This window comes from Pungitius pungitius, chromosome 18 (genome assembly GCF_949316345.1).
Source record: "Pungitius pungitius chromosome 18, fPunPun2.1, whole genome shotgun sequence".
Classification (NCBI taxonomy): Eukaryota; Metazoa; Chordata; class Actinopteri; order Perciformes; family Gasterosteidae; genus Pungitius; species Pungitius pungitius.
This window is the reverse complement of record NC_084917.1, coordinates 12,423,016-12,448,447: the sequence shown is the minus strand read 5'-3', so window position 1 is coordinate 12,448,447 and position 25,432 is coordinate 12,423,016. Positions and strand designations below refer to the sequence as shown.

Below are 25,432 nucleotides of genomic sequence, written 5' to 3'. Positions count from 1 at the left end.
ACCCAAGCAGGTAAAGAACGAGATCCTAACTTACTGACACAAACACAGGACAGAAAGAATTCTAGTTTCCAAAATATTTGTTAAAAGCCTGCGAGAGGCTTACTGTTTGTGCATACAACTGCATGACGGGGTACACCTTGGACTGGTCACTAGTCAATCACAGTGTTCATCAGAATAATTCAATCAGAATCAGAAGCATTCAGTATGTTTGCAAGAATTTTAATTGAAAGAAATAGACAAACATGTGCAAAAGAAAAGAATGATGTTAAAATATAAAATGTTATGAGATATTATTGAGGATGTGGACAAATTCAAAAATTGTCCTTGACGTGTAGGATGTGAGTCAGGCTTAATTTATGAGCTTGGCTACTGTTGGGAAGAAGACATTCTATTGGATGAACGACCTGATCCTGATGGACTGTAGCCTCCTGCCAGAGGGAAGGTGCTCAAAAAGTTTCTGTCCGGGGTCCAGAGGGGTCGGCTGCAATCCTCCTTGTTCACTCCAGGGTCCTTGAAGTGAACAAGTCTTCTAGGGCTCGCACATTGAAGCCAATCACCCTTTCAGCAGAGCGAATGTCACGCGCTGCCTGCCCTTGTCCTCGGGCCCATGATGGAGGGGCAGAGGATGGACTCAATGGAGGTCGTGTAGCAGTGCACCATCATTGTCTTTGGCAGCTGGAATTTCTTGAGCCTTCTTGGTGATGCAGCTGAAGTTTCCCATCCCATGAGTGGGTCAGTGATGGTTTTTAGGTGGGACAGAGAAGGCATTTAAAGACTTCCTGGTCCTTTTTCATGACGGGGATGATGGTGGAGGCTTAGAAGCAGCCTGGTACGTGGCATGTCTCCAGCGAGGTGTTGAAGATGTCTGTGAACACTCCAGACATCGCTTCAGGGTTTGAGGTGAGACAGAGTCAGGGCCGACTGCCTTTCTGGGGTTGTGACGTGTGAGGGGGGCCTGATGGTCCTGAGCTATAGTTGATGGACTGTCCCATTGTTCATCAAGGCAACAGTAGAACCCGCTCAGCTCGGCGACGGTTGTTGATACTGAGCTTGTCAGAGTCCTTTAGCGTCTCTCACCACCTTGCAGAACCTGTAATTTGCGTTTTTATGTCTTAGTCCTCACCTCTGAATGCCTATTCTTTATGAAGACGTTGCTGTCTGAGGAAACCAGGATTTCTCCTTGTTGTAACTTTAGTATTGATTACTATAGATATATACATCATACTCCTCGTGCAAGAGCAAGGGCATGAGTTGTAATGATCAATTGGAACTGGGCAATCCTTATGGGAATTTGATCTATCACAGGTTGTGGAAAAGCATATTGAGGTGCTGCATTTGTATGTGGTATAAGTAATCATTTTAACCACAACTGGTATTAATCCTACATCTGTGGATTGAACTTCCTCAATGTACCATGTTGCTCACACGTAAGTATAGTTTGCCATTTGATAAATATATCTGCATTAATGCTTTGTAATGGATTTGGAGTTGAGCCCAATAGAGGCTGCGAGGCGTGAATAAATCAGTGCTGCGAGATGATCAATGAGAGCCGGCAGGAATCGCTTCCCATTGTTGATGCATGTCCACACAGTTGCTATAACAACATGGTGGGCAGCGAATGGCTTTGCTCCTGCAATTTTCTCTCCCTGTGGTCTGTAGGGGCGTGTCTGTCTGTCTGTCTGTCTGTCTGTATTTCTGTCTGTGTGTGTGTGGAGGGTATTGGGGGGGTGGGTATTGCAGGAAAAGCAGTCTGATGTCTGGATGTCAAAGTTGGATACCGAAAAGGAAAAATGTTGAGGGCGCAGTCACGGCCAACGGTTGAGATAGCTCCGCAAAACAATACAACGGTCGGGGAGGGAGGGTGTTTGACAATTAGAGGGGAAAGTTGGCAGCATGCCAGATTACAGCTGGGAGAGGCAGAGGAAGAGAGAGAGAGAGAGAGAGAGAGGAAGAGAGAGAGAGAGAGAGAGAGAGAGAGAGAGAGAGAGAGTCCGGTCTCTGGCATCCAGGAGCAGATGTAGCACATGTGAGGTCAGCAGCATGAAGGACTCTCTAATGAGCCGCTCCCCATGAAGACATGGAGAAGCGGCTCATTAGATTAGTTTAGATTATTGGTTCAGTTCAGTGTACATAGAAGCCAAAGAGGCCAAAGTGGAGAAAGGTAAGAATGTCAGAGAAAGGAAAAGAATAGAGAAGAGAATCGTGCACATGAGCACCACGTTCAACCAAGTCGTCTTCTATACTTCTCTTTGTGGCTTCATTTCGACTACTAAACTACATTAGTAGTGACTACATAGAAAGTAAAAAAAAAACTTAAACTAAATCAACCTCAGACCAAATGATGCACAGAGAAGCCAGGACTGTTTGGGCCCATGGTTGTCTGACTCTTATTCACTAAATAAACATCATACCAAATTGGAGAAGACTTAAAACTACTAATTGAGACCATGAACTCATATTTACTCAAATTTTAATGTTAAGCAGCCCGCCCACCTAAACGGGACCAATCCGCCTGCCAACAGGGAAGGACATTTCTGTAATGCCCTGTATGCCTCTAAATAAATGAAGACAAATGACTTTTTCTATATTTAATGGCTTCGTGTGGCTGCTCAATCCGTTGACTTTATAAATAAGGCAAGAACGCAGCTGATGTTTTAACATTTGTAACAGCTGCTCGGATGCAGCTCAACGTGCACATGAGCAACACTGAATTATGACTTATCCTTAATACGCTGTGACCACTCTGACTGCAGCTGATTTAAAGCAGCTACAGTGTGCTGCCGCTGGATTCTGAGAAGATGAGGAGGTAAAAGTCTCCTCACCAGAGGAATGGAGACGTAGCTGGCCACCACCCTGTAACCCATGGTAACGCCATCAGCTGCAGTGGGAGGAGCGAAGTTTCTCACTGTGTCCGGATTGGCCGGGAACAGGTGTTCTGAGGCTCCATGTAGGGAAGATGGAGGAGGACCAGAGGAGGCATTGTTGAGGGCGAGGCAGCGCTCAGTGTGTGAGTGTGTGTGTGTGTGTGTGTGTGTGTGTGTGTGTGTGTGTGTGTGTGTGTGTGTGTGTGTGTGTGTGTGTGTGTGTGTGTGTGTGTGTGTGTTCAGAACAGTGACATAATTCATTATTGACATTATTATCAGAGCTTTGTCTGTTCTTCTTGGGGATAAAAACACTCTTTTTTGCACTTTGCTCTTCCTTTATGTCATAAATTATTCCATGCATTGAGGCTTCTATATCTTGACCTCCATTATCTTTATGTTAAAATGTCAATAACAAAACCGTCACTTGTGTCTGGAACGTTTTTTCAAAGAGGATTGTTTGAATCTGATTCAACCTTGTTAATATAGGACTTCTAAATCTTAAAGGAAACATTCATTTTGGGAAGGCTTTCCATTTTTTCCTCTTGAGTGTTAGCCACTGTTAGTTTAAGTTATGATCAAGGGACAACAGTTGCAAATGACACAGTGATGTTGGTCTGTGCTCAGCGCAGTGACATCACTGCTGCGTCCCCGCCAAGAAACAACTACACTTTCACAGACCATATTACAAGTTCATCTTGATTTGATCTGACGGTAATGTCAGATGTTGTTGATCCAGGCCACACCTTCAGCCCACCTTCCTGTCTTTAACTGAACCAACAATCTTCAATTATCTCATCTGACAATTAAAAAACAACTCAGCATGTCTTCAAACTATTCCATCAGCAGCTACAATCCAACTACTATTATTCAATAACGGGAAGAGAATAATCTTTACGATGGTGAAAGTGTGGAGGGCTGAACAGCAACTCAGCTTTTATATCCAATAGCTGGTTCAGGGGGGCACTTGCAAAAAAGATCCCATCGAAGACTTTGAGTAATAACCGAGAGGTGAAGGCCAGCGTGGCCGACATTACCTGAACAGGTGTTGTTCATATGGCTGCACTGAAGCCACTTGCTGGAGGGTTGAATATCCCGGGGTCCACGGCCCTCGTTGGGAAAGTCTTTAAAGGACTCTGCGGAGCGTCTTCCACGGGGACACCGACAGAGACATTTAGCGGCTCAGCTTCAAATAGATCAATGTCAGCGCCAACCTGACCTCCTGCCAAAGGTCTTCCTGCTCAGGTTTCAGGCAGGTTAGAACAAGTTGACACTTGGGTTGAAGTAACAAACAAGGCAAACCTTTGCAGAAGGGTCATAATTAAAGAAAAGAAACAAATAAAAGGCCAAGTCAGGGAAAAGCTTCATTCAGGTCATTTTTAATGACAAAATGTTGATTACATTTTTCAATGTGGGGGGGGGGGGGGAAGAAAATCAAAGCAAACACATCATCACAATAACTATGCTCACCATCACAATCTGAGGAAAGTCTCTTTCCACACCTTCCTTTTCCTATTCACAGTAGGCTCTGCCATCAACAATGAGATTTCTGTTTGCACACGTTCAAACTCGACACCTTCTCTGGGTACACAATCTTTCGCCATCATCAGGGAGGGAAAAAAAAAAACAACACTCCAATCCAAAAAGAAGGATCCTCAACACTACCGTCAAACAGGGAACTGTGTGTGTCGCACAGAAGTACCGCTGTGGTCGAAATGGAGATCATCGTAGGTAGTCAATGAGTCATAAGATGTTAAACTAAGAGGAGACTCGGGTCTGCACACCAGATGAAGGCCTCCCTGAACATGTACTTGAGTACCAGCAGTGAAGTTTCAAACATCACCATTGGTCATCAACTCCATGTTCTGGTGGTCATCCTCTCAAAGTTTTGAGATTTTTTCACATGGAAGCTTCTCCTTCGACTCTTTTCTTGCACCGTAGAGCGTAAAACTGAAATGCAGTAATCATTCTGCATTTTTTCGCGGAAGGTCCACTTGGGACAGAACTGACGACCTCACACCAGTCTGCGTGTTTAAACAAAGAGTGGCGCTCGCTCAGGTCCAAACAAACTTCCCCTCAGTGGAAGCTGCTAAACATCTGTCAAAGTGAGCACCGCTTTTCGCCTGTCAAAGCCCTGGAGTCAGTCCCCTTCGCCTGCAGCTGGATGCCGGTGCTTCTGCAGACACGTGTGTGTGTGTGTGTGTGTGAAGAAGCAGGGCCAAAGACAACGCTGTTATAAACTAACCAATATCTGGAAGTCAACTGATTCCAATTCAATATTTCACTACAGGAAATACATGACTTTTAAAATGAAATGACTCAATCCTCAAATTAAATGCCAAGAAAGAAACTTCAGATATCCTATTTTACAGCTTATAGTAAACCAAATGCCTTTTGATGTCTTTGGAGTCCATCGCAGAAAGAGTGAGAAGAATTCGTCCCGTCTGGCAGACAGTCAGAGACGTCCCCAGTGCCGACCTTTAGCCTGGCCACTATCGGAACTTTCATCATTCCCCCTCCTAGATTAACCACCACTTTTGTAAGATGGGCTACTTTCAAACAAGGCAAGATCACATTTAACAAACTGGAATTTGGTCGATCCCTTTTGGCGATCGAGTGCTGGCCGACTGGCGTTAGCGGTACAATCTGCGGCCTGTTCTAGACCTGGACATCCTCCCCTCGAGACACATGATCAAGGGGCTGTGTGGTTGGGGAATTAGATTTGACGCCCGCAACCCTCCCTGGAAACCCACCCCGTCATAAACATGGGTCCCCACCCCTGGGGAAAGGGAAACGTGACCTTTTTCGTTCGTCTTTAAAAAGCACACGGCAGTGAGTGGAGGGTAAAAGGCGGACTACCTACAGACAGTTAGAGGGGCCGGGGGTGTAGGAGAGAGAGGGGAAAAGGCAGACAACATGTGATATCTCAGGCGGGAAAGGAGGGGTACAGCCGGGTTGGGGGGCAGGCGGGACAGAGGGAGAAGAGACGGCCGCTCTTCTCGCACACAGCAGAACTTCCTCCTCCGATGGCGACTAACTCGTGGCGCCTCCTCAGGCACTTTGCTCCGGTCTCCGGCTCAGAAGGAGCTGGTGGCGGGCGTGGTCAGCCTCTTGCCGATGTACACCCTGCCGAGAGGACGGGGAGCAGGTTACAAATCACCGCCAGTGTCCTGTTCATGTGTTTTGTGATTGTCGGGTAGCAAACGAGCCACAGCAGAATCTCCTGATCCTTGAATAGTGACTAGAATTAGACTTAAGTTAGACTGAAGTGAGATGGAATAAAAACCAGATGTTGACAAACTGCATTATTTGCGGTTGAAAATAGATAATTCATCCCAACACTTTGCAAAGTTTGACTTTGCCCGTATTTGTATTATAAGTAAGACTGAAATTGGAATATTATCAAACAGCAGATGAACGACAGAAACGGAAACCAGGCATCATAAACAAAGGCAAAGAACAACAAAAAACAGGTATTGTTGTTTTCCTAATAACGAAGAGTGCATTAATGAGTGAGAGCACCACAGTGGGTTATTTTGTTAATGTCACTCCTCGCGTGCCATGTCACGTACAAAGACCCGCCTCCTGCCCGAGGCTTCATGCTGTGACATTATCTGATGGAGCCGTGGTTATCCTAACGAGCGCCACCCCCGGCAGAAAGGGCTCATGGGAGTATCGGCTCCCGGCAAGACAGCAGGTGTGCACCGCTCCCTCCAGATAGGGGGGGGGGGGGGGGGGGGGGGGGGCACAGCTGACTTGTGTCTGCGGCCCTACAGCTCCCCCTAGTGGCATTCACGTGCAACTAAGCATTTTAAAGCATTAGGAATTTAAAGAACTTACAGGGGAAAGTCAAGTGATTACGTTATTATAATCAATATCAGTCTATCAGTTGTATGCATTTAATAAAACGGCTGTGAGATGGTGTTTCTTACCCCAGCCCCACAGCGAGGATGTGCGACAGCAGCAACGAGGGGATGAAGACTTTGAGGAAGTCGGCAGAGAAGATTCCTCCTTTCTTCATGGCGCCGGTCTTCCTCATGCTGAGTGTTACTGAGCGGCGAGGGTGACGGAAATGAAACTCCCTGCAAAATGTTCAGCGGCTTTAGACACAGTGAGCTTCTACTGGGGTTGAGTGCATCACTGGATGAGCCATGTCTATATATGACTCATCCAAGGCCATCACTTAACCTTCTGCTACTCTTCTGGCTGCATGGATTACATTTGTGCTTTAGGCCAACTTCACGGTTACTGGTTACTCGCTCCGGACCAACGAGCAGCTTGGTGTGTTTTGTTGCCGTGGAAACATCACGTCGCTGTTTGCCGAGTTTGAGACTCACTTGGGGGGAATGTTTTCCGGTCGACTGGACCAGTCAGCCACCCAGTCTGCGTCCTTCATCAGGATGTCCATGTCCCTCTCCTTGTCTAAGGCGTCCTCTTCTGACTGGACACACACATACACACACATTTAGAAAGCTCCAGGCTGTAAGCCCATGACAACCATTCATTAAAAAAAGGCGCATGTTGTATATTTATGTATGTGTGTTGATGATGTACATAGAGATCAAGGACAGGAAGAGTGAGTGAAAAGAAAGAGAAACCCACACAGATTGAGCACGGTAGACAAGGTCTCCATGGAAACTAAAGGCAGACACCAGTTGTCGTTCTCATGCACACAAACAAACGCACCACTTTAGGGTCAGGGGTTGGGGTTGCCATGACAACAGCGGTAGAGAACCAGAGGAGACACACAAGCTCTTACTAGGCTGTCTTTTCTGCCGCTCAGGTCCACGTCAAAGATGATCTGTCCGTCATCCTGGGGGCTGTGTGGCCGAGGGGGGCTGTGTGCAAAAAACAAATCCAATCATCCAAGATGTTACCCACCAATACTTCTGGCAATAAGAATGGGGAATAAAAAGTTATTGAACCTAAAATCTCAATTTCTATGTATTGTGACCACATTCAATGGGAAATGGGACAAATCTGTCTGGATCCAGGAAAATATGAGCACTAAAGCCTGCTTTGTTACACACTAAACTGTATGCACACAACAGTGATTCGTCCCATTGTTCAGTTTGCCTTCAGGAATCAGGAAACGTTTATTGCCATTATATGTTGGACACACATGGAAATTGTCTTGGCGGTTGGTGCAGAACGGAAGACAGTACAATAATGACAACATAGTGCAGCAAGAAGATAAAAATAAAATGAAAGTATAATTAAATATATGCTATGGGTTAGTACGCTAAAGCTATGGGTTAGTAAGTTAGAGAAGATGAGATAAAATTAGAAATAAAAATAAGTGGTGAGAGTCGTTCCAGCTCGCCTTTAGAGCACCTGGACGCAGACAGTACAGAGTGTTTACCCAGCAGTAAAGTACTGCTGCTCAAATACTCTGACAAAGTGTGCGTGTGTGTGTGTGTGTGTGTGTGTCTTGGGAGGACAAGCAATAAAACACGTTGCTAATTAAACCCCTGTAACCCGACACTTTGGTTGTTGTAAAAGTGTGACGTTAGTGCTCCTTCTTATTTTCAGGGCGGCTCGTTGCAAAACATCCTCAGGTGACCCGCTGTCAGCTGACCCCCCCCCCACCCTCACCCCACGGCTGTCACGCTCCGCTTTATCTCGGCCCTCAGGGAGAATGTGCAAGCACAGTGATAGGGCGAGGAGTTGAAGGGTCAGGGTAGTTGTTGTTTTTCTCACGTCCTCAGTAAAATGGGAGGCAAGCTGCGAAAAAAGACGACGCTATCTATTTGCAGAAGCCGACTCAACTCCGGAGCAGCTGTGAGAGTGAACGCGCTGACTCGGCACTTTGTGTGCCGTTACCAAGGAAGAGCCCCTCCTGATCAACGGGCAGATTTCCATCTGGAACGTTTAAGGCAAAGATGATGGTTTTATAGAAGCTATGCGGACAAAATATGAAGCACCGCTCGTAAAAAAGCAGCTATTAAGTTTAATTTGCCCCTGTGGCCCTGTGGGGGGGGGGTCAGCAGATGAGCTGCCCTCTGGGCCTCATCGCAGAGGAAAAGAAGTTCAGTTTCAGTTCACGCCGTTCATGACTGCTGTTCTCTCACTGGAGCTACTTTTTATTAATAATAATAATGATAATAATCAAGGCGATGTCACCCTCTGACTTTTTGTTCCCTGCCAAAAATAAGTTTCATTTCCTACTGCGTGAAGCCATATGTTCAAAAAGAGAAGAACATAGGCCTAAGCGAGCGCTGCTGATTACACACTAACTTAGAAAGAACAGGAAAATGATCATTCATTTTGTGAAAAAAAAGGTTTCCAAATGTCCTGGAGCTCAATATGAAATCAATACTAATTTCCAAATTGATTTTGCTTTTGGTTATGAAATGAAATGTTACTCCTGAAGCAGAACACTCTACACTGGGTAGACTCTAAATTTTCCACAACCACAAACTGACTGACATGAACACAAGAACTCACTTTCACTGATTTTTTACATAGAGGGCGAAATTCCTGAAGATGAGAAGTACAAGCGCTTTTATTTTGTTAGTTTCAGAGTCTATATTTGGATTTTATAGTTTATTTCACATTTTCGAAACTTTTTTCACTTCTTTCCGGGGTAAAAGTTACATTTAAATTCCTATTTTCAAGTCCTCACTAAGTCTACCTGTCGCAGGAGGAGTTGCTGCGGCTGGACTCGTGCTGGGCGTCCAGCAAAATCTTCTCCATGTCCCCGTTGTGTATCGAGGACGAGGACGGGACGTGCTCCAGCCCCCCCACCATGGCCTCCTCTTCATCCACCTGAGGGAGGGGCAGCAGGCCCGGGGTCGCGGGGGGCAACTGGGCCGATCCGGCTGTGCCTCTGTTCATCTCCAACTCCACCCAGGACCCTAAGGGGTGAAGGGGGGTAAAAAGCAAGGATTTCTTTAAAAAAGGCTGGATTGAAGTGTGAGGCCCGGCTGATAAGATGCGACCAGTGTGCGTCATGTCAATAAAAAAACAAAAAGCCAATATCCTGCTCAGTGGAAGATCTGATATGCCCCAAGGAGAAGTGGCTTTGTTTACTTTGGCCCCAAAAACCATTTACATACAAATGGGATGAGTCTTTTAATCCCTTTTTCCATTTTCCTGCGTCTAACCAGCCTTTTTGGTCACATGTCCAGAACAATCAGAACAAGTCAGTCCCTGCTCACTTAATCTTATGTTTTGATATCGTCACTGATATTTGTCTTTCACATGGTTCCACTTTGATTACATACGCAAGAGTAAGCCAGGAGGCCCCTGGAAGCTTTTAACACAATAGACATTTTGACTTGTTTCGGCTGGAAAAGGTGAAACTAATAGAATGAAAGATGCCTGCAGGTAAACATGAACAATTGGACCCTAAACTGACACACATAAAGGAAATATATCCATTTGTAATTGAAATTTCAATATGCTTGTACTGCAATTGCCTTTTTTTTACAATGTATATTGTGGAAAAAATTCATTACCAAGAACAAAAAACCTTCACTACAGTAGAGTTTCATCGTAATTTCATATATCTAAACTGTCAGCGTGGGGAGAGAAAGTTAAAGTCAGGGCCTTGAAGGGGCTTACAAGGTGTAACAAGGTCAATGCTGCATGAGGACGAAATATGTGAATTACATTTCTGGTCCTAGGTAAAAGACGACAGCCCCAGTCTGGCAGTCAGTCGGGTCCATGAGTAACGCTCTCTTTAATGCGGCGTGGTCAGAGGGCAGTATGAGCCGGCGTGATTTGCAGACCTTCACTGTGACATACGACGCCCACCCTGGGGGTCTTACGTCACGCCTTCGGGCACGGACCGGCAGCTGAGGAGCCGCGGCTTGTCAGATATGGCTTACAAGTTGCAACCACCGAGGAGGGGCAGCAAGGCCAAGGATTTGACAGATGGGGGTGGGATCCCTCATCAAAAACACCTTTCTCCTTCTGTCCTCAATACAATAAAAAAAAAAGAAATCACATGACCCCGTAACAGTCAGTTAACATCACGTCCGATTGGGCTTTCAGGGCACTGGATTTCACGGTTTGAGCATCAGGCCAGTTCCACCCCCCCTTCGTCAAAAAACGACCTCGACTCAGCACTGGCACTCATCCCGCGGCTTACCCAGTGGACTGCGGGCCAGCTGCTGGCGGCAGCCCATTGTCTCTGAAACCATACCGCCGCGGCGCTGGAGCCTCGGAACATTCTGGCCACGGCGGCGGTCATCAGCTGCTGGGTGGGTTCACGGGTGGGACCTCTATGATCTACTGATTCTGAGGATCAGGATGTGGAAGATTCCGGGTATTAGACAAACATGACTCCGGCGTCAGGGCTGCAGGAAACGCCAGAAATACTGATGTCTCAGATAACAGAGCACACCGCAGGTCTCTTGCATCAGATCTGTGCAAGGTCTCATTGTCCCAAAAGCGATGTCTCAGCATGTACTGCCGCGGCCTAATGTGTCCCAGTGTCAATGAGTCAATGAAATCCACAATCATATAACTAGTTCAGAACTTTGGTCTATTTCAGGCTCAGTCAGCAAGGTATTATGGGAAAGCAGGAGAAATCGATGTAATACAGCACTTGTTGCTTTTGCCCTCATGCAAGCTGAAATGATGTTGGGTACGATCACAGTTGGGAGCCACGGTAGAATACTATTTCCATCCACGAGCTCAAAGCTGGCCACTTGCTTTCAACTATTAATCACTGGCTATCCGATCCTGTTAAAAAAACATAATCCATGAAAACCATCATAATCAGTGCCCTCTCGTCGCGGAGGCCATAAATAGCATGCACAGAGCCCCTCGGTGAGATAAACAGGCCTTTGTTTTCACTAGTGACGTATTGGGACATGTTCCATTTGATCAACTGAAGGTCCATATGATGCATTTACACACATACGTGAAACGATGCACTGTGGAAAATATGCTATCTGCCAGATGGCAATTTAACGTCGTTAGTTGGTGAATTATTTAGATACCCTTTACTACTTTAAAAAGTTATTTTAAAATTAAAAGAAGACGCAGCAGGGTACAAGCGTGGTATATATTCTCCGGTTTTTGCTATTTCTTTCGATATTAAATGTGTACAAGGACAACATTTATCTTTCACCCTTTTTTTGTTTCTTCCACGGCTTGTTTACGAAGCTTAGACCCGCCTCCTTCTCATCGCGTGAGTTGCTGATTGGCTTATTTCCCTGTCAATCAAGAGTGCTGAAACGCCATTGGCACCATAACTGTCAATAAACACGGAACATAGCGTTCTCCCCTCCGCTCCCTCCCTCCGGCCGCTGTGGCTTCGCGGGTGAAAAAACAGGGAGAATAAACTATATTGAACTACTAAAAACACGCAACAAATATAAAACACAAACAAAAACGACCCCCCGTGTGACCCGTCGCTGACCCACCAACAGCCACTCCGGGTCTTCGGGGACATTTAGCTCACCGTTAAGCCCGGAGTCTCCGGTGCGGTCCGCAGGAGTAACGTTAACCGCGTCAGCAGCGGCGGACATGGCAGCGGCTCGTGAGCAGGGCGGCTCGCATGAAACAAGGCTCGAGTCAGTGCAAAACGCGCTCCACCGTATCTGCACTCATTCAGACGCGCGGTAGTCCACCTGACCGGAGTGGTCCACTCCCCGTTTGTTTGTTTTTTTGCGGCAGTGTGGGGGAGTGGGGGAGGGCGGTTCTTCAGAGAGATGCTAGCGAGGCTACGGCACCCGGTCGGTGTCTCGGTCGAAGTTTAACTGGTCTGGAAGCAGCGGCCGCACGGAGAAGCCGCTCAGACCTCCCCCGAACTGGGTGATGACGTCACACTGTGCCGGAGATAACAGAAGGAGAGGTGTTGCGTAAAAGGCATTAAAAGCACACACACACACGCACACCAGCTCGGGCTACGGCGTGCATGAGCTCTTAGCAACGATTGTTGATCGGAAGCTCAAAATCGATCAGGAACGACATGAGCCAATGTACGAGAAGACGTGTGCGCGAGCACGTACTCGGCCCATGCACGCACGCCAGTGGAAAGAGGGCCCAGGCCCGAGTCTAGTTTACAAGCCAACGTGACACCGCATCCGCTGACTGGAGTAATCCCTCCGTGGTCGCCTCGCTCTGGTACCACGAATCAGATCCCGAGCTGTGACAACACTAATCCAGCTGCTCGCTATTCTTAGTGAATGAAAAACAGCAGGGACACCAATTCAGAATCACTGCACTCAAGCTCTAAAAGGCGCATCTGTTCTTCAGATGAAATCACTAATCTGTGAAATCTGCCACCCGCTTGCGATTATGATGTTAACATGGATTTAGGATATGTTAAAAGCGATAATTACAGATCACTAGTAGTATGGAGAACACATCGCATGAAGCTAGAGGACACACAGTACATGTCAACAATCAGCCAGTCACATGGGTGCAAAAAGTAGTTCCTTTATTATCTTCAGTGTCATAGTTTAAAACTGTAGTTATACATTACCAGAGGCATCAACATAGTCTGACCTGTCCACATTTTTAAATTTGTGTGGAGACATCAACTGCTGCAAATCCTCGTGCAGTACACACAGTAATGTCTGCAGTCGTTTAAACAAACACTTTTAGTGCCTCAAACGTTTTTCTTTTAAACAACAAATCCAAATACTTAAGTTGGTGCAGCAAGAGTCCAGTGTCAAATCAAAAAAGGTTTTCGCCGTTGCAAAGTACTGCTTCGGAGCGGTGGCGCACCATGGGAAGACAATACTCAAGATCGCTCAACACACGTTAAAGGTCCAGTTTAATTTCACAAAATGGGACGCAACAAATCTGGTGGCATTTGAACTTTTTTTCTTTAATATAAATATGACAATCATAGTAATTATCTTTAAATAGGCCATCTCTCATACCGGACTATTGTCGAATGCACGCTAAAAGGAGGAAAAGGAACCGATGAGCAAAGATGCCAAGACACAGCCAATTGGAGAAAGGAAACCATCTATTGTGAAGTCTGGACCTTTTTGACCAACCCGGAGGCCGAGGCACAGCAGCAGTGGGCGGGACAACAGCTCTATGGGCCGGGCGTCGGATCTGTGAGGACATGAACATCTCCAACCACCGGTGGCAAACCGCTGAGGTTTGTGAGAGTCAGGGAAACGGCAAGCAAGTGGTTGCTGTGACTGTTGGGTACGCATGGTTTAATGAATGAGGGGAGACGTGTGAAGAGACCCAAAGAATACTATGACAGTTACAACAGAGATTAATTAATAAAAAGGTGTATACAAAAAAAAGTGGCATTTTCTTTTCATAGAAAAATAAACATTACAATGGCACAGGACAATACGGCAACTTACTAATTAAGTGTTTTTCATTTTCTACCACAGGGCCATGGGGGGAAAGTTATAAAAATAAAAGGTGTCTGTATTTAGAATTCTAAGGAAATCAAACCTGTTGACCCATGTTACCCCAGAGGAAGAAAAGGGCAAGTGGGCTGGCTAAAAAAAAAAAAAAAAAAAAAAGCCTTACCAAAAAGGGGGACAGGGGAGGAATTGGCACAACATCACTTAAACAAAAAGGCAGGTGATACTCTGCTACGAACAGGCAGATGACGGGCAAAAGCGAGGCTTCCTCTGTCCACATCTAGAACAAAGTGGCAAAGTCTGGTCACCCAGTAGCGGCGGACAGGGAGGCTGGTTGTTGGCGTTACCGCGGGTCACCCTGGATGAGGCTGCAGGGCGGAGGGGGCTATTGTTGTGGGGGTACAGATGACGTTACCCGCGCCAGATCTGACATTGAGTTCACCGCGTGGTTAGTTCACTTTATCCTGGAATATGTAGAGGTTGTTGGTCGTGGCCACGGCGATGATGTTGTCCTGGGGGTGCCAGGCAGTGTGAAGGATCTTCTTATTGAAGTCCAAACTGTCCACGCTGATTTCATCCTTCTTGCGCTTGCCGCCGGCGCACACTTTGCGGGGTTTTAGGACCTGCATGGGTTTGCTGTTTTCTCTGGAAGCCTCTAAGGTCATGTCCCGCCGCTGGCCGCGGTCGAACATCCGGAAGAAGTTATTGTACGAGCCGGTCATCACCACGCTGATGGGGCAGGGGGGGGCGAGAGAAAGGCATGTAAGGAACAAGGGAACATACGACCCGACTACTTCAGCCTATGACACACCATGTGAACCTGTCAATTAAAACAAGAACTTTCCCCGAGAGCTGGACAACAGCTGCTATCACTCCAGTGTTTGCCCTACCATTGAACAAGGGGGGGGGGGGGGGGGGGGGGGGCGCCCTGCCAAGAAAGTATGGAATTTTTATTTCACGTCTGCAATTGTCCACTTCTCATGTAACCGGATTAATGATTCCACTACAAACAAACACTACAGAAACAGGTGGGTGGGCGGTCACGTGGGCTCCTGCAGATGAAATGTTAGTCTGCTGCACGCTGTCTCTGTGGCAAACTGCGTAGCATCATGCTAATCAACAGTTAGCTTACATTGTTAGGTTTGTTTTCATAGCAGCTATAAACGCTTGCTCCCACGACATCCAGCCAAAACATCTAGCAATGCCGCTGAAGGTTACTGACGCTTTACTTTTTTATATCAGAGTCCTTCCACTCAACACTTCATACGTAAACGACAGATTTATTCTAAAAATAAAGGATGAGGTCACAGAGGTTAACCATGGCACTTACATGTCATTTTAGACACCCATCTGAGATTTGATAAACAAGTGCATAATATAAGCAGTTAAGTTAAATCAAATCCATTATTCTTCTGGGTTTGTATCCTTACGGTTGAAATGCAGTTATTGAAAGTTACTTTGGATAAAAGCGTCATTAAAATGACATGTAATGTAACGGCCTCAGATTCTACAAACACTAAACACAGTTCATCTAGTTCTACTGCATAATTGTGCAACAGTTGTTTTCCCCGTTTCTGAATCTACCCCCCACGCATGTCCTCACCTGTCATTGCCATTCCAGCAGCATTCAAATTTGTCAAAGATGCAGTCGTTCTCGTACAGCGAGCACAGCTTGCTCCTCAGATATTCATGGACCTGGAAGGATCAGAGACACGTGTGAAGGGCTCAACCAGGAGAATCACTGAGAGCAGCACACCGTGCGCATCAGACGTCCACGTGCTTATTGCATGAGGTTTCTATTACAGTGGAACAAACAGCAGCTCATACAAAGAATGTATGGTGGCACCAAGTGGTCACTATGTGGAGTTACAGGGGGAAAAAGCGGTTCTCAATGCTTTTATATTGAATTTAGAAACAGCACATTATAAAAATTCAACATTACATTAGAAATAAAACATTTTTTTTTCTTAAAAGAAAGAAATCCGATTTTATTCAATCATTATGTAGTGTAATTTCTGTAAAAGCTTTTGAGAAAACATTAAATATCTGACTTTGAATATTGTAAGCTTCATTCAAACACAGGGAAAAAGCCAAAATGTTAAGCTTAAAAGCCTGGAAATATTCCATTCAATGGGTTAAGTGAAATCCTTTAAATGACATATTGTTCAGGTTCAATTCAAGTGGTGGGAGTCACATCTCTAACCAGTGGAGTGACAACTTTTAATGAGCAGCACTAAAACCAGTTTGTAATGCTGGCGTTATTCAGTATCACCGACTAAAGACTAAAGCAGTGTTAACAAACCTGCCACCCACTCCAGTTACTGAGCTTCTGCTCGCCAGTCTCACCTGGTAGGTCTCCACCGGCCTGTTCTCCATGTTCAGATCCCAAATCTTCACAGACAAGTAGTCTCTGGTCATCATGTAGCGTCCGTTGTGGCTGAACTTTACATCCGAGATGGAGGATATGATCTCAGAGAAGAAGGAACGATTGCTGGGATCTTCCGGCTCCTCGAACACTGGAAAAGGGGAATGAGCGGGACACGAACATGGAGATGTGATTCAGTACGAATGCAGCATAGACCAGTTTCCCCACGTATGGCTATTCCAAAAAGATATTTGGGGATTTTTGAAGGGCTAAAAACAAACAACTCTAAGCTGGATCCGGAGGATGAATCACACAAGGGTCAATGTCCTAGAGGCAGTGCATGAATTCTGAAGACATCAACCTCAAAACACCAGAGTTCAGGGTGAGAGGGCCGCAAACAAAAAAACACACACACCTCCTTATGAAGGGGCTCATTCTAAACATTTAAAAAACCCTTACTTTCAAGTCATTAGACACAAAATAACAATTTATTATCAAGTTAGTCCTCTTATGCCAATAGATTTGCATAATTCCAACCTAAATGTTCAAAATCTTGAACCCAAGACTCGGTTTCTGTTATTAATGTTTAAACAATTGTCCAAATGTTTGTGATGCTCTGTGATCAATATCTCAATACATGTGGGCCTGAAGATGAGAATTATGAGGGGCACATCCTGCTGGTTAGTTTCCGGTCTTGTGTCATGTGTCTGGCTCCATGAATCCAGTGCTCACCCCCCCCCCCCCCCGTCGAGGATCGGAGATCACAAAGAAAGGCACTCACGCTTGGAGTGCCTGTCGCACAGCGCCGACGCCCTCATGTCGCACAGACGGATGGTTCCTTTGCTGCTGCTGTACACAAAGGTGTTGCACTGGAGGGGATGGAACTCCGCCGCTGTGATCACCTCCGTCAGCTCCTCCATGTTGGCCGGTTTAATGTCAACGATGTCTTAAAGGTGAGGGTTAGGGAACAGAGCTGTAGCGTGGTTAGCCCGGTGCCTCGCACGGGTCAGGTATGTGTGCAGGACAACAGCAACAAAACATCTGATTTTCAGATAGGACTTCCCTGGACTGAAGGCCCACGTGTTGAAGGATACTGAAGCTGCGGTCGGTGATCTCGAGGTGCCACAGGTTGATGCGCAGGTCGTCTGCAGACAGGTAGGTCTCATCGTCGCTGTTGACCGAGATCGAGTTGATATGGTACGTGTGAGCGTTGGCGAACACCCGCCGTGGACTGGCTTCCACCATGAGGTCCATGGGTATCAAGACCGGCACCTGCCACCAGAACAAACGGGACACGAGCGGAAGCGGTGTCAGAAGCACACATTGTGAAGCTCCGCCGGCTGCTTGTAGCACAAGCTACTGTTCAAATCTCTCCGTAGACTTTCATTAGTGCGACACGCAATGACCTACGGGCTTAAATAACTAGATGAAAAAAGGCTAACTAGTACCAACACACAGTCATTAGTCTAATGAACAGATGACTAAGTTTGGGTATCAAAAAGCGGTGCTTGCTGGACCAAAACTCCCATCGGACGTTCCCCACCCCAAAGGTGTGAAGCGAGGTCGTAGCGGTGTACCTTCAGTGTTGTTCCTCATTAAGCCGCAAGAGATCGTTTTATTCTTTTTGTTTTGTCTTTATATTCCGCAGAAAAGCATAATGCAGTTCTGTGTGATCATGACGTCAATACACTGAGACAAACAACATGCGCAATGAGCATGAAAATTCCAATGAGCTAATAGCAATAATACCCTTCCAGCTCCTACAGAGAGGAAACACTATATATACTGTTGCTAACAGTTAATAAATTGTTTATAGAATTTAAAAAGTTCAAAGCTGTAGATTAAAGTATACTATAAATACATGGCTTCATACAGTTGTACTACTATATAATGTTCAATTTAAAAAAAGAAATGTGTCTTTCCAATAAATAATTTAAAAAAAAAGTTCTTTAATGACATCAATCATCATCTGTGCTTCTTTCAGGAACCGTTGTTGGGGGAAAAAAAAACCGATACCCATCACTACAGATGACTTGGTCATGGTCCTCTTTTCTAGAAGGACATGGAGTGGGTCTGAGGTAAAGCCAATCACTGAGCCAGCCAGCTTTTCTTAGCATCTTATTGAACGTATACATGTGTGGTTATGGAGGACGGCGTGGAAGAGGACATTAGATCCCCTGGTTTCTGCTGATGTTAAGGGACCTTAGTTTCCTCAAAAAGGAGAATCTGGACTGAGGCTTTTTAATAACAGCATCGGGGTTTAGCTTCCTGTCCAGGAAGACCAAGACATTTATTGACTCGACAACATCTATCTGCTGACCATTAATGGTCACTGGGCAGACCTCCGCCTTCTTACTTTTTAAATCATTGACCAGCTCTTTGGTCTTTCCAACATTTAGTTATTATCAGTTTTCATCAGAACAGAAGATTCAACCTTTGGTTTGTAAGCCATTGGCAGGGTCATGTGAGAAGTTTGATCTCTGACGGGACATGGTTGGGTCTTCCGCTCCCTGTGCCGCTCCGGTTTTTGTTAAGATTGTCTCAGACAGCTTTTAGTTGACCCAGACCAACTGTGGGAGAGAATGTCGGCACAAAGACAAAGCTGGGCTAACACTGAGCTCGTCCTGTTAGAGGACTCCGGTTTGTTTGGTCACGCCTGTTCCTGTTGAGGCAGGAAAACGGACGGATCCTTCTCTAATCCATAATTTGGTGATCTCAGCAAACTGCCAGCGGTCTCACCCAGGTTCAGCCTACAAAGAGCCGGCGCCATCAGTAGCTCCAGCTGCAAAACCCGTTTGCTGGGCTCACCTGCCCCGTGGTTACTCTGCGTTTGGCAGAGCCACCGAGCCTCCAATGAACTCGTCCAGATGGCACTCTGTTTTAGTATGAAAGCTGTGTGGCTGTGCGCTTGATTTGGGGACTGACCCGCAGTCCTGAGATGTTGTTGGGGTCTTTGTAGCGTCCGTCCTCCTCTTTGAGATTATAACCCTCTGGTCTCTTGTCTCGTTCGCTGATTTTCCACAACTTGATTGTCTTATCTGTCGAGGACAAGAATAATTGTCAATAACACCCAGGACAAATATCTTTTTTTTCCAGGCAGCGTTTGTTTTTTGTTTTACACTTTTGTCCTAACTTATTATTAGTCTGCGGACTTCAGGGGACCATCTCCTGTGACAATTAAGGTCAGCAAGTAGCTGGTCTGTAGATGTATTTGATAAAGACATCTGATATGCCCATAAGACGCGCTCTCGCTCACATTTGTGTTTGAGGAGGTGGACTGAATCATCACTCATCAATATTCAAACTAACAGGAAGCTTCCTGGGAATTCTGCAGTCTAACAGAAAACTCATTACGTTTTCTCATTTCTCACTTTCTTCCAACGTACCGTTAGTTGACAACAGGAACTGAGCAGCATTTTTTTGAGGAAGCCAACGGATCTTGTTGATCTTCTCTTCTATTTCCAAACTCTTCAAGTAGTCAAACTCTGGCTCATGGCTCTGGAAAGTGCTGTAAACATTGTATTCGCTCCGGAACTGAGGTTGATTCTTATTCTGCCAGAGAGACGGGCCAAATATCAGACAAAAAGATACTAGGAGGAGACGTTAGACAAGGAAGAGAAACACAATGATGACCGTTTGGGTTCAGGCATACAGACTCATTAAAGATCTGTGTACCGTCGACACAACAGCCTCGACTCATACCGAACACACAAATATCCATCTCTCCTCTTCGATAGAACCACCTTATAAATGAGAACAGGCCACTACTATTGGACGTGAATCATATCCCTAGCTAAATGTAGCTGCATTTATCATTCGTCACAGTAATATAGAAAACAACAACTACTTCCTGTGTGAAGACAGAGGAGTGAAGTCTACCTCAACACAGAATGAAGTCCCCATGTGGGCTTAGGCTTACAGAATAGTTTCTACACAAATCATTGACTTCAAGCGCTGATGTTTTCTAAAGCTAATAATGTGTGGGAATAAAGCAAAAGACAAACTTGCAGCTGTACCTCTATTTCCTGCTGGAAAATGACGACGCGCCCCCCCTTGTCCCCCGTCGCCAGCAGCTCCCCTGTGTGGTTAAACTCCACTGTGGATATGATGTCCGCTGCATTAAAAACACAAAACACAAACATTTATACATGCCAATATAACAGTGCCTCAGAAATTGGTGGTGGTGCGCGGGGGGGGGGGGGGGGGGGGGGGGTCGGGGTTGAAAGACAAGACAATGAGGAGCCAATCAGCTAATACCAACTAACTCTGGGTTTGTCTGTGCTACATTCAGAGCGTACTAGACGCCAGAACATGTAGAGCAGACGGAAAATGATCAGTAACCTAGTTTCCTCCCCAGCAGTAGTACATTGTGTTATACACAGAGACCCGTTCACTCACACACACACACACACACACTGACTCAACCCTTTGTTACCTGCTGGAGCAGAAGGACGATTCTGCAGGAGGAGACCTTTGTGAGCGTTGCAGCCCGAGGCCAAAAGCAGGGGGTAATGTACAGTATTTGAACGGGTGGCATTGCTACTTGAGAGGACACACTTAAAGCTGCTCTGCAACTGACTTATTACTATTAGCATTAATTTAAAGAGGAAACAAAACTCACAGCAAAATACAAAGCACATTACATATTATCAGGAAAAAGGATGTCCCGAATTGTAAGTGGCCACTGCATGAATCCATAACAGTGCCCGTGAAATGTAGGCCAGGGATGAGGTACCATGATGACAGTACTCCCAGCGATACCGCTCAGTGCCTTCCGTTCCTTTTCCATTCGTTAATCGATCATCTTCAACATAACCTTGGAATTCTTGCATGTAATGAAATGGTTCTTCTTGAGCACAACATCACCAACGTCCTCTACGAGGTTAAAACAGAGCTCTGCACCTGGTGCCAAGACAGACAGAGACCTGCGGAGCGGAGGTTTGGGACAAGGACATCTCACTCCACGCCTTCTAACGTAACTATAGTTGACTACAGTTCTCTGGGGCTGTTGGAATGTGTTAAAGTGTTGAAACATGACAGATTGCTGAACAACATTGCTGCCTTGAGCGTGTTGTCACTCACTGTACACTTGCATGTTGGCTACAACAAACTACACTCAACTGTGGCGCAATCAAATAACTGACTGAATTACCTGGTCATTTGTGTTGCTGGATACATTTAACAGGTGATAAATGCATATAATCTAAATTCTTACATACATTTTCCCTCAAAGGGGTCCATGAGGACAACATTTTGCATCTCTCGGGGTGCAGCCACCAGCCATGGTTTCGCAGAAGGACCAACAATAGCACGGAGTGTCGGACGCAGTTGGTTGTGGTGTTTGTATCACTTTGAATCAGAATATATCCATTTGGCAGTATCAGGACAACACTGGCCGCACTGGCCAGTCACATACATGTGGAAGCACAGATGGGAGGTAAAACACAGGGAAGCATTGGGTTTCATAATAACGCTACCGTTCACCTTGAATTAAGAGAGAAGCGGCCAATTGCTGCTGCAGTGTCAACTCTTCAGAAATCCTGTCCAGTAGGAGCATTAACTGCTGATAAGCCCACCCACCCATGGATATGTTACTCAGAATCTGTGAACATCTGTCCATCGGCAGCCATCTGGCCTGCTGAGGGCTGCGCTGCAGTATTTCCCTCTTGTCTGGAAGCCTGCGCCGCACCTCGAGCAACTGAAATCAGAGTCCATCCTGTGGGCAAAGCCAGAGTGGCCCCCTGTCATCGGACGCTCTGCATCTACCCGGCTCACTCGCGCTGCTCCTTCTTTCACCATCCATTTCTGAAATGCTCACGTATACTCTGACAAACTAAAATAGCCCATAGTTTGCAGTTTGACTCCAGATGTATTTAGACACAAAAACTTAGCGGTCAGTGGTAAACAAGAAGGCACTTCCTGCAGAGATAAGTACCTTCCAGTGACTTGCTGGTGGTAAACTTGTTAATGTGAAGCAGGAAGAGGAGATTGATTTGCATCAAAACTAACCTTAACACGAAGCAGCAATAAAAACAAGGCGTGCTGTGTGACACTGGCAAAATGATTTAACGTAGGCGGGGCACTGCAGAGAGGTATGTTATAGGGGAGGGTTTTAGAAATGGCCCAGTCTCCCTAGTTGTTTACCTGATGACTGAACATGACGAACCAGTAAGGGTTGCCATTGCTGTCCTCACGCAGGGAGTGCACAGTTGACTCGCAGGTACATTGAGCTACAATTAGCCAGTTGGAATGGTAAACATGTGGAAGACATTGGGCTGCTGTATCTCACTCGGCCTTTCTGTGCTTTACAAATACTTTACAGAGCTCATACCTTCTGCTACGTCATCATCGATAGCTCCTTTCACCTGAGAGAAGCACCACTGCATGTCACCTCCAGATCCTGCAGAGAGCAAACAATACATTACAACACAATACATCGTTCATTTCAAATTCAAATACAGTCCAGTGTGATTTTGTGACATTGTGGGAACCATGTGCCTCAGCAGTATACAACTTCATGACATGGCATTTAGCTGACGCTTTTATCCAAAGCGACTTACAATAAGTGCATTTCAACCAACTACACAATGTGATAAATTAAGAAAGTATACACGTAGTGCGCTTGGACTTTTCCTTGTTGATACTTGCACACCTATAATAAGATTTTTGTTTCCGCACAGTGGCAGCGTGGGATTTGGGGTTAGAAATGTAGTTGCGAAATATGCCACGGTCTTACAGTTTCTCAAGGTTTAGCCTAAAAATGACTAAATAAATCATGATTTTAATCTAAACAAGATATACCTGAAGTGTTCCACACATGACACCTGCAGGGTCAGCTATGCTATGGGCACTTTAGGAGGAAACAGACCATTTATAATACCAAGAAACATGCCACTTGGATGTTGAAGATCTTTGACATCTATTAAGATTGAATGCATCTACAACCTGAGAATTTTACTTTGAGTCCTTGCGCGGGTGTTTTGTGTCTTCGTGAGAAAAGTCGATGGCAAATCATTTACGACGCTTTCGATCATAGAAATAAAAAGGTGTTTAGTCTTAAAACAGAAACTGTTACAGACTCATTAAATAGAAATACATCCATAAGAATAAACACGCTGCTTGTTTGATGACCTCCATCATTCACCTCAACAGGTTTTTCCTCCCTACACAGCATATTACACAACTTAGCTACATAAATTCCGCATTTTTTATTGATGATCATTTGTTATTACACAATGTAAACTGGTCGGATTGGTCGATAACATGTAGTGGATCAGCTCTGCAGAACAACCAAGGACATATATGAGTCACCGTCCAACAGATGTGAATCATGATTTAGAGCAAACAGACAGGACAGGATTGGTGGTGGTCAAAACATACGGTCACAGGATTGCTTTAATTTCCTTGAAGGACAAAATGCAGATCATCAAGAGGTGTTTTAATGCTCCAATCATCTCAGACGTTCAGTTTCATTAAACGGATGATGTGCTTCAGCCCCAAGAACAATGCCATTTCCACGCCCAAATGGACCCAATGTATGTGTCAGGAGGGAGCATCTATTTGCCAAATGAATGAATGGCGAACAATCTGCAGTAGATTTCTAATAACTACATCCACTGCACAGGGAGCAGCCGATGAATTAAATTACGTCACATTAAGAAACAAGAATTTATCAACTATCGGAATCTTATTTGAGGAGGGGAGAACACTACCACGTATGCTTAGTTATGTCTAATTAGTCTATTCAGTCCCTATGGTCAGAAATCGCCCAGAATATGAATCATCTCGCTCAGTGTGCGGCCTGGAGTAGTAGCCTGCATGTGGCCAATGTCAAAGTTTGAGCTAACCTTGGCTAGCCCGGCTTGTCAATCCAGTCATGGCATGTCTGAGAAAGGTGTGCACTGGAGCGAAAACCGCCCAGTTAGTCAATTCAACATCAACAGCAGATTTCCACGCAGTATTTTGTAAAAGCCCGTGCACAATTCTAACAAGCTGCCGCTGCGGTTAGTTAGCGATAGTAAGTTAGCGATCAGGGGTTGGTTTAGCGGCTCGCAATGTTTGGTTAAAAGGGTTTGCAGCGGCAGCTAGCGAGACGGGTCCCGGGCCGGCGGTGACGGTAAACAGCTATCGTTAGCTAGCAGCATCTGGCTAGCTTGCTGTAGCCGGCAAACACAGGCCAGATAGATGGGCGATGACACTCGAGTTTCCTGGCGAGCTAACATTAGCACTAGCGGCTAAGTCGTGTTAGCTAGCATCCGCTAGCTCAACTGACGCCGGGCTGGGCTGGTGGGTGAAACCCTGCAGCCGTCGGGGCAGGGAGCTCTTTGGGACGGCATCGCGCGGTATAAACAACGGCTTCTTCGCGGTATTTATGCGTGTAGTGGTTCAATTAAATTACCTGCCATGACGAGACAGACAGACAGTGGGGCTTGTCTCAGTCAGTCACGATCCTGCTCCCACTCCCACGCACTGATTAGTGGAGTCTGAACTTTTCCTTCCGCTGAATCTCCGCCTTTCGTCCCCGCAAACCCTGAATGTCAGGATGTATTTTATCGCTGTTGTCTTTCCCGCTCCTCTCGCTGTTTCACTGTGTGTGTCAGACAGACACTATCGCCCCCCAGCTCGTTCTCTCCCTCCCTCCTTCTCGCTCTCCCTCTCTCCCTCCCTCCTTCTCTCTCTCTCTCTCTCCTTCTCTCTCTCTCTCTCACGCGCTTTTTGAAAATAGATATTTATTTAACTTTTTTTCAATTGGTAAATGTACGTACATAGGTCACACTTTAAATGAATACATATACATTTAATACATATACATTCTCTCTTGGCGCATCCCACGTGTCACTTCTTCCGCACACCTCTCTTTGCGCACGCGAACCGAAGGGATTTTATTGGGCCCGCGCACACAGAATGGCAGA

The 25,432-nt window shown here is 45.8% G+C and overlaps 2 protein-coding genes across 2 annotated transcripts; both read right to left on the bottom strand.

Annotated features, from left to right (window-relative positions):
- Window positions 1-4,219: 4,219 nt before the first annotated feature.
- On the bottom strand, window positions 4,220-12,884 carry bnip3lb (BCL2 interacting protein 3 like b). The gene is made up of 6 exons (XM_037483915.2): window positions 12,277-12,884; window positions 9,496-9,718; window positions 7,621-7,699; window positions 7,199-7,302; window positions 6,794-6,943; window positions 4,220-5,987 (listed from the first exon to the last, which is right to left on the bottom strand). Exons 1-6 carry the CDS (start codon window positions 12,341-12,343, stop codon window positions 5,939-5,941), a joined length of 672 nt encoding a protein of 223 aa, XP_037339812.1. The 5' UTR covers window positions 12,344-12,884; the 3' UTR covers window positions 4,220-5,938.
- Window positions 12,885-13,240: 356 nt separating this feature from the next.
- Window positions 13,241-25,172, bottom strand: LOC119226232 (serine/threonine-protein phosphatase 2A 55 kDa regulatory subunit B alpha isoform). The gene is made up of 10 exons (XM_037483914.2): window positions 24,919-25,172; window positions 22,852-22,920; window positions 20,537-20,634; window positions 19,907-20,072; window positions 19,446-19,558; window positions 17,615-17,792; window positions 17,302-17,466; window positions 16,502-16,671; window positions 15,759-15,850; window positions 13,241-14,884 (listed from the first exon to the last, which is right to left on the bottom strand). Exons 1-10 carry the CDS (start codon window positions 24,923-24,925, stop codon window positions 14,605-14,607), a joined length of 1,338 nt encoding a protein of 445 aa, XP_037339811.1. The 5' UTR covers window positions 24,926-25,172; the 3' UTR covers window positions 13,241-14,604.
- Window positions 25,173-25,432: the final 260 nt, after the last annotated feature.

Bases quoted from the DNA above. Each gene is read 5' to 3' on its own strand.
- bnip3lb (XM_037483915.2), bottom strand. From the start codon at position 12,343: ATGTCCGCCGCTGCTGACGCGGTTAACGTTACTCCTGCGGACCGCACC. The intron at 7,303-7,620 runs GTAAGAGCTTGT...GTGTGTGTCCAG, and splicing joins GCGGCAGAAAAGACAGCCTA to TCAGAAGAGGACGCCTTAGA. The intron at 6,944-7,198 runs GTGAGTCTCAAA...AACATTTTGCAG, and splicing joins CCGGAAAACATTCCCCCCAA to GGAGTTTCATTTCCGTCACC.
- LOC119226232 (XM_037483914.2), bottom strand. The intron at 20,635-22,851 runs GTATGAGCTCTG...TTTTTAATGCAG, and splicing joins CGATGATGACGTAGCAGAAG to CGGACATCATATCCACAGTG. The intron at 15,851-16,501 runs GTGAGACTGGCG...TGATCCTTCCAG, and splicing joins GGCCGGTGGAGACCTACCAG to GTCCATGAATATCTGAGGAG.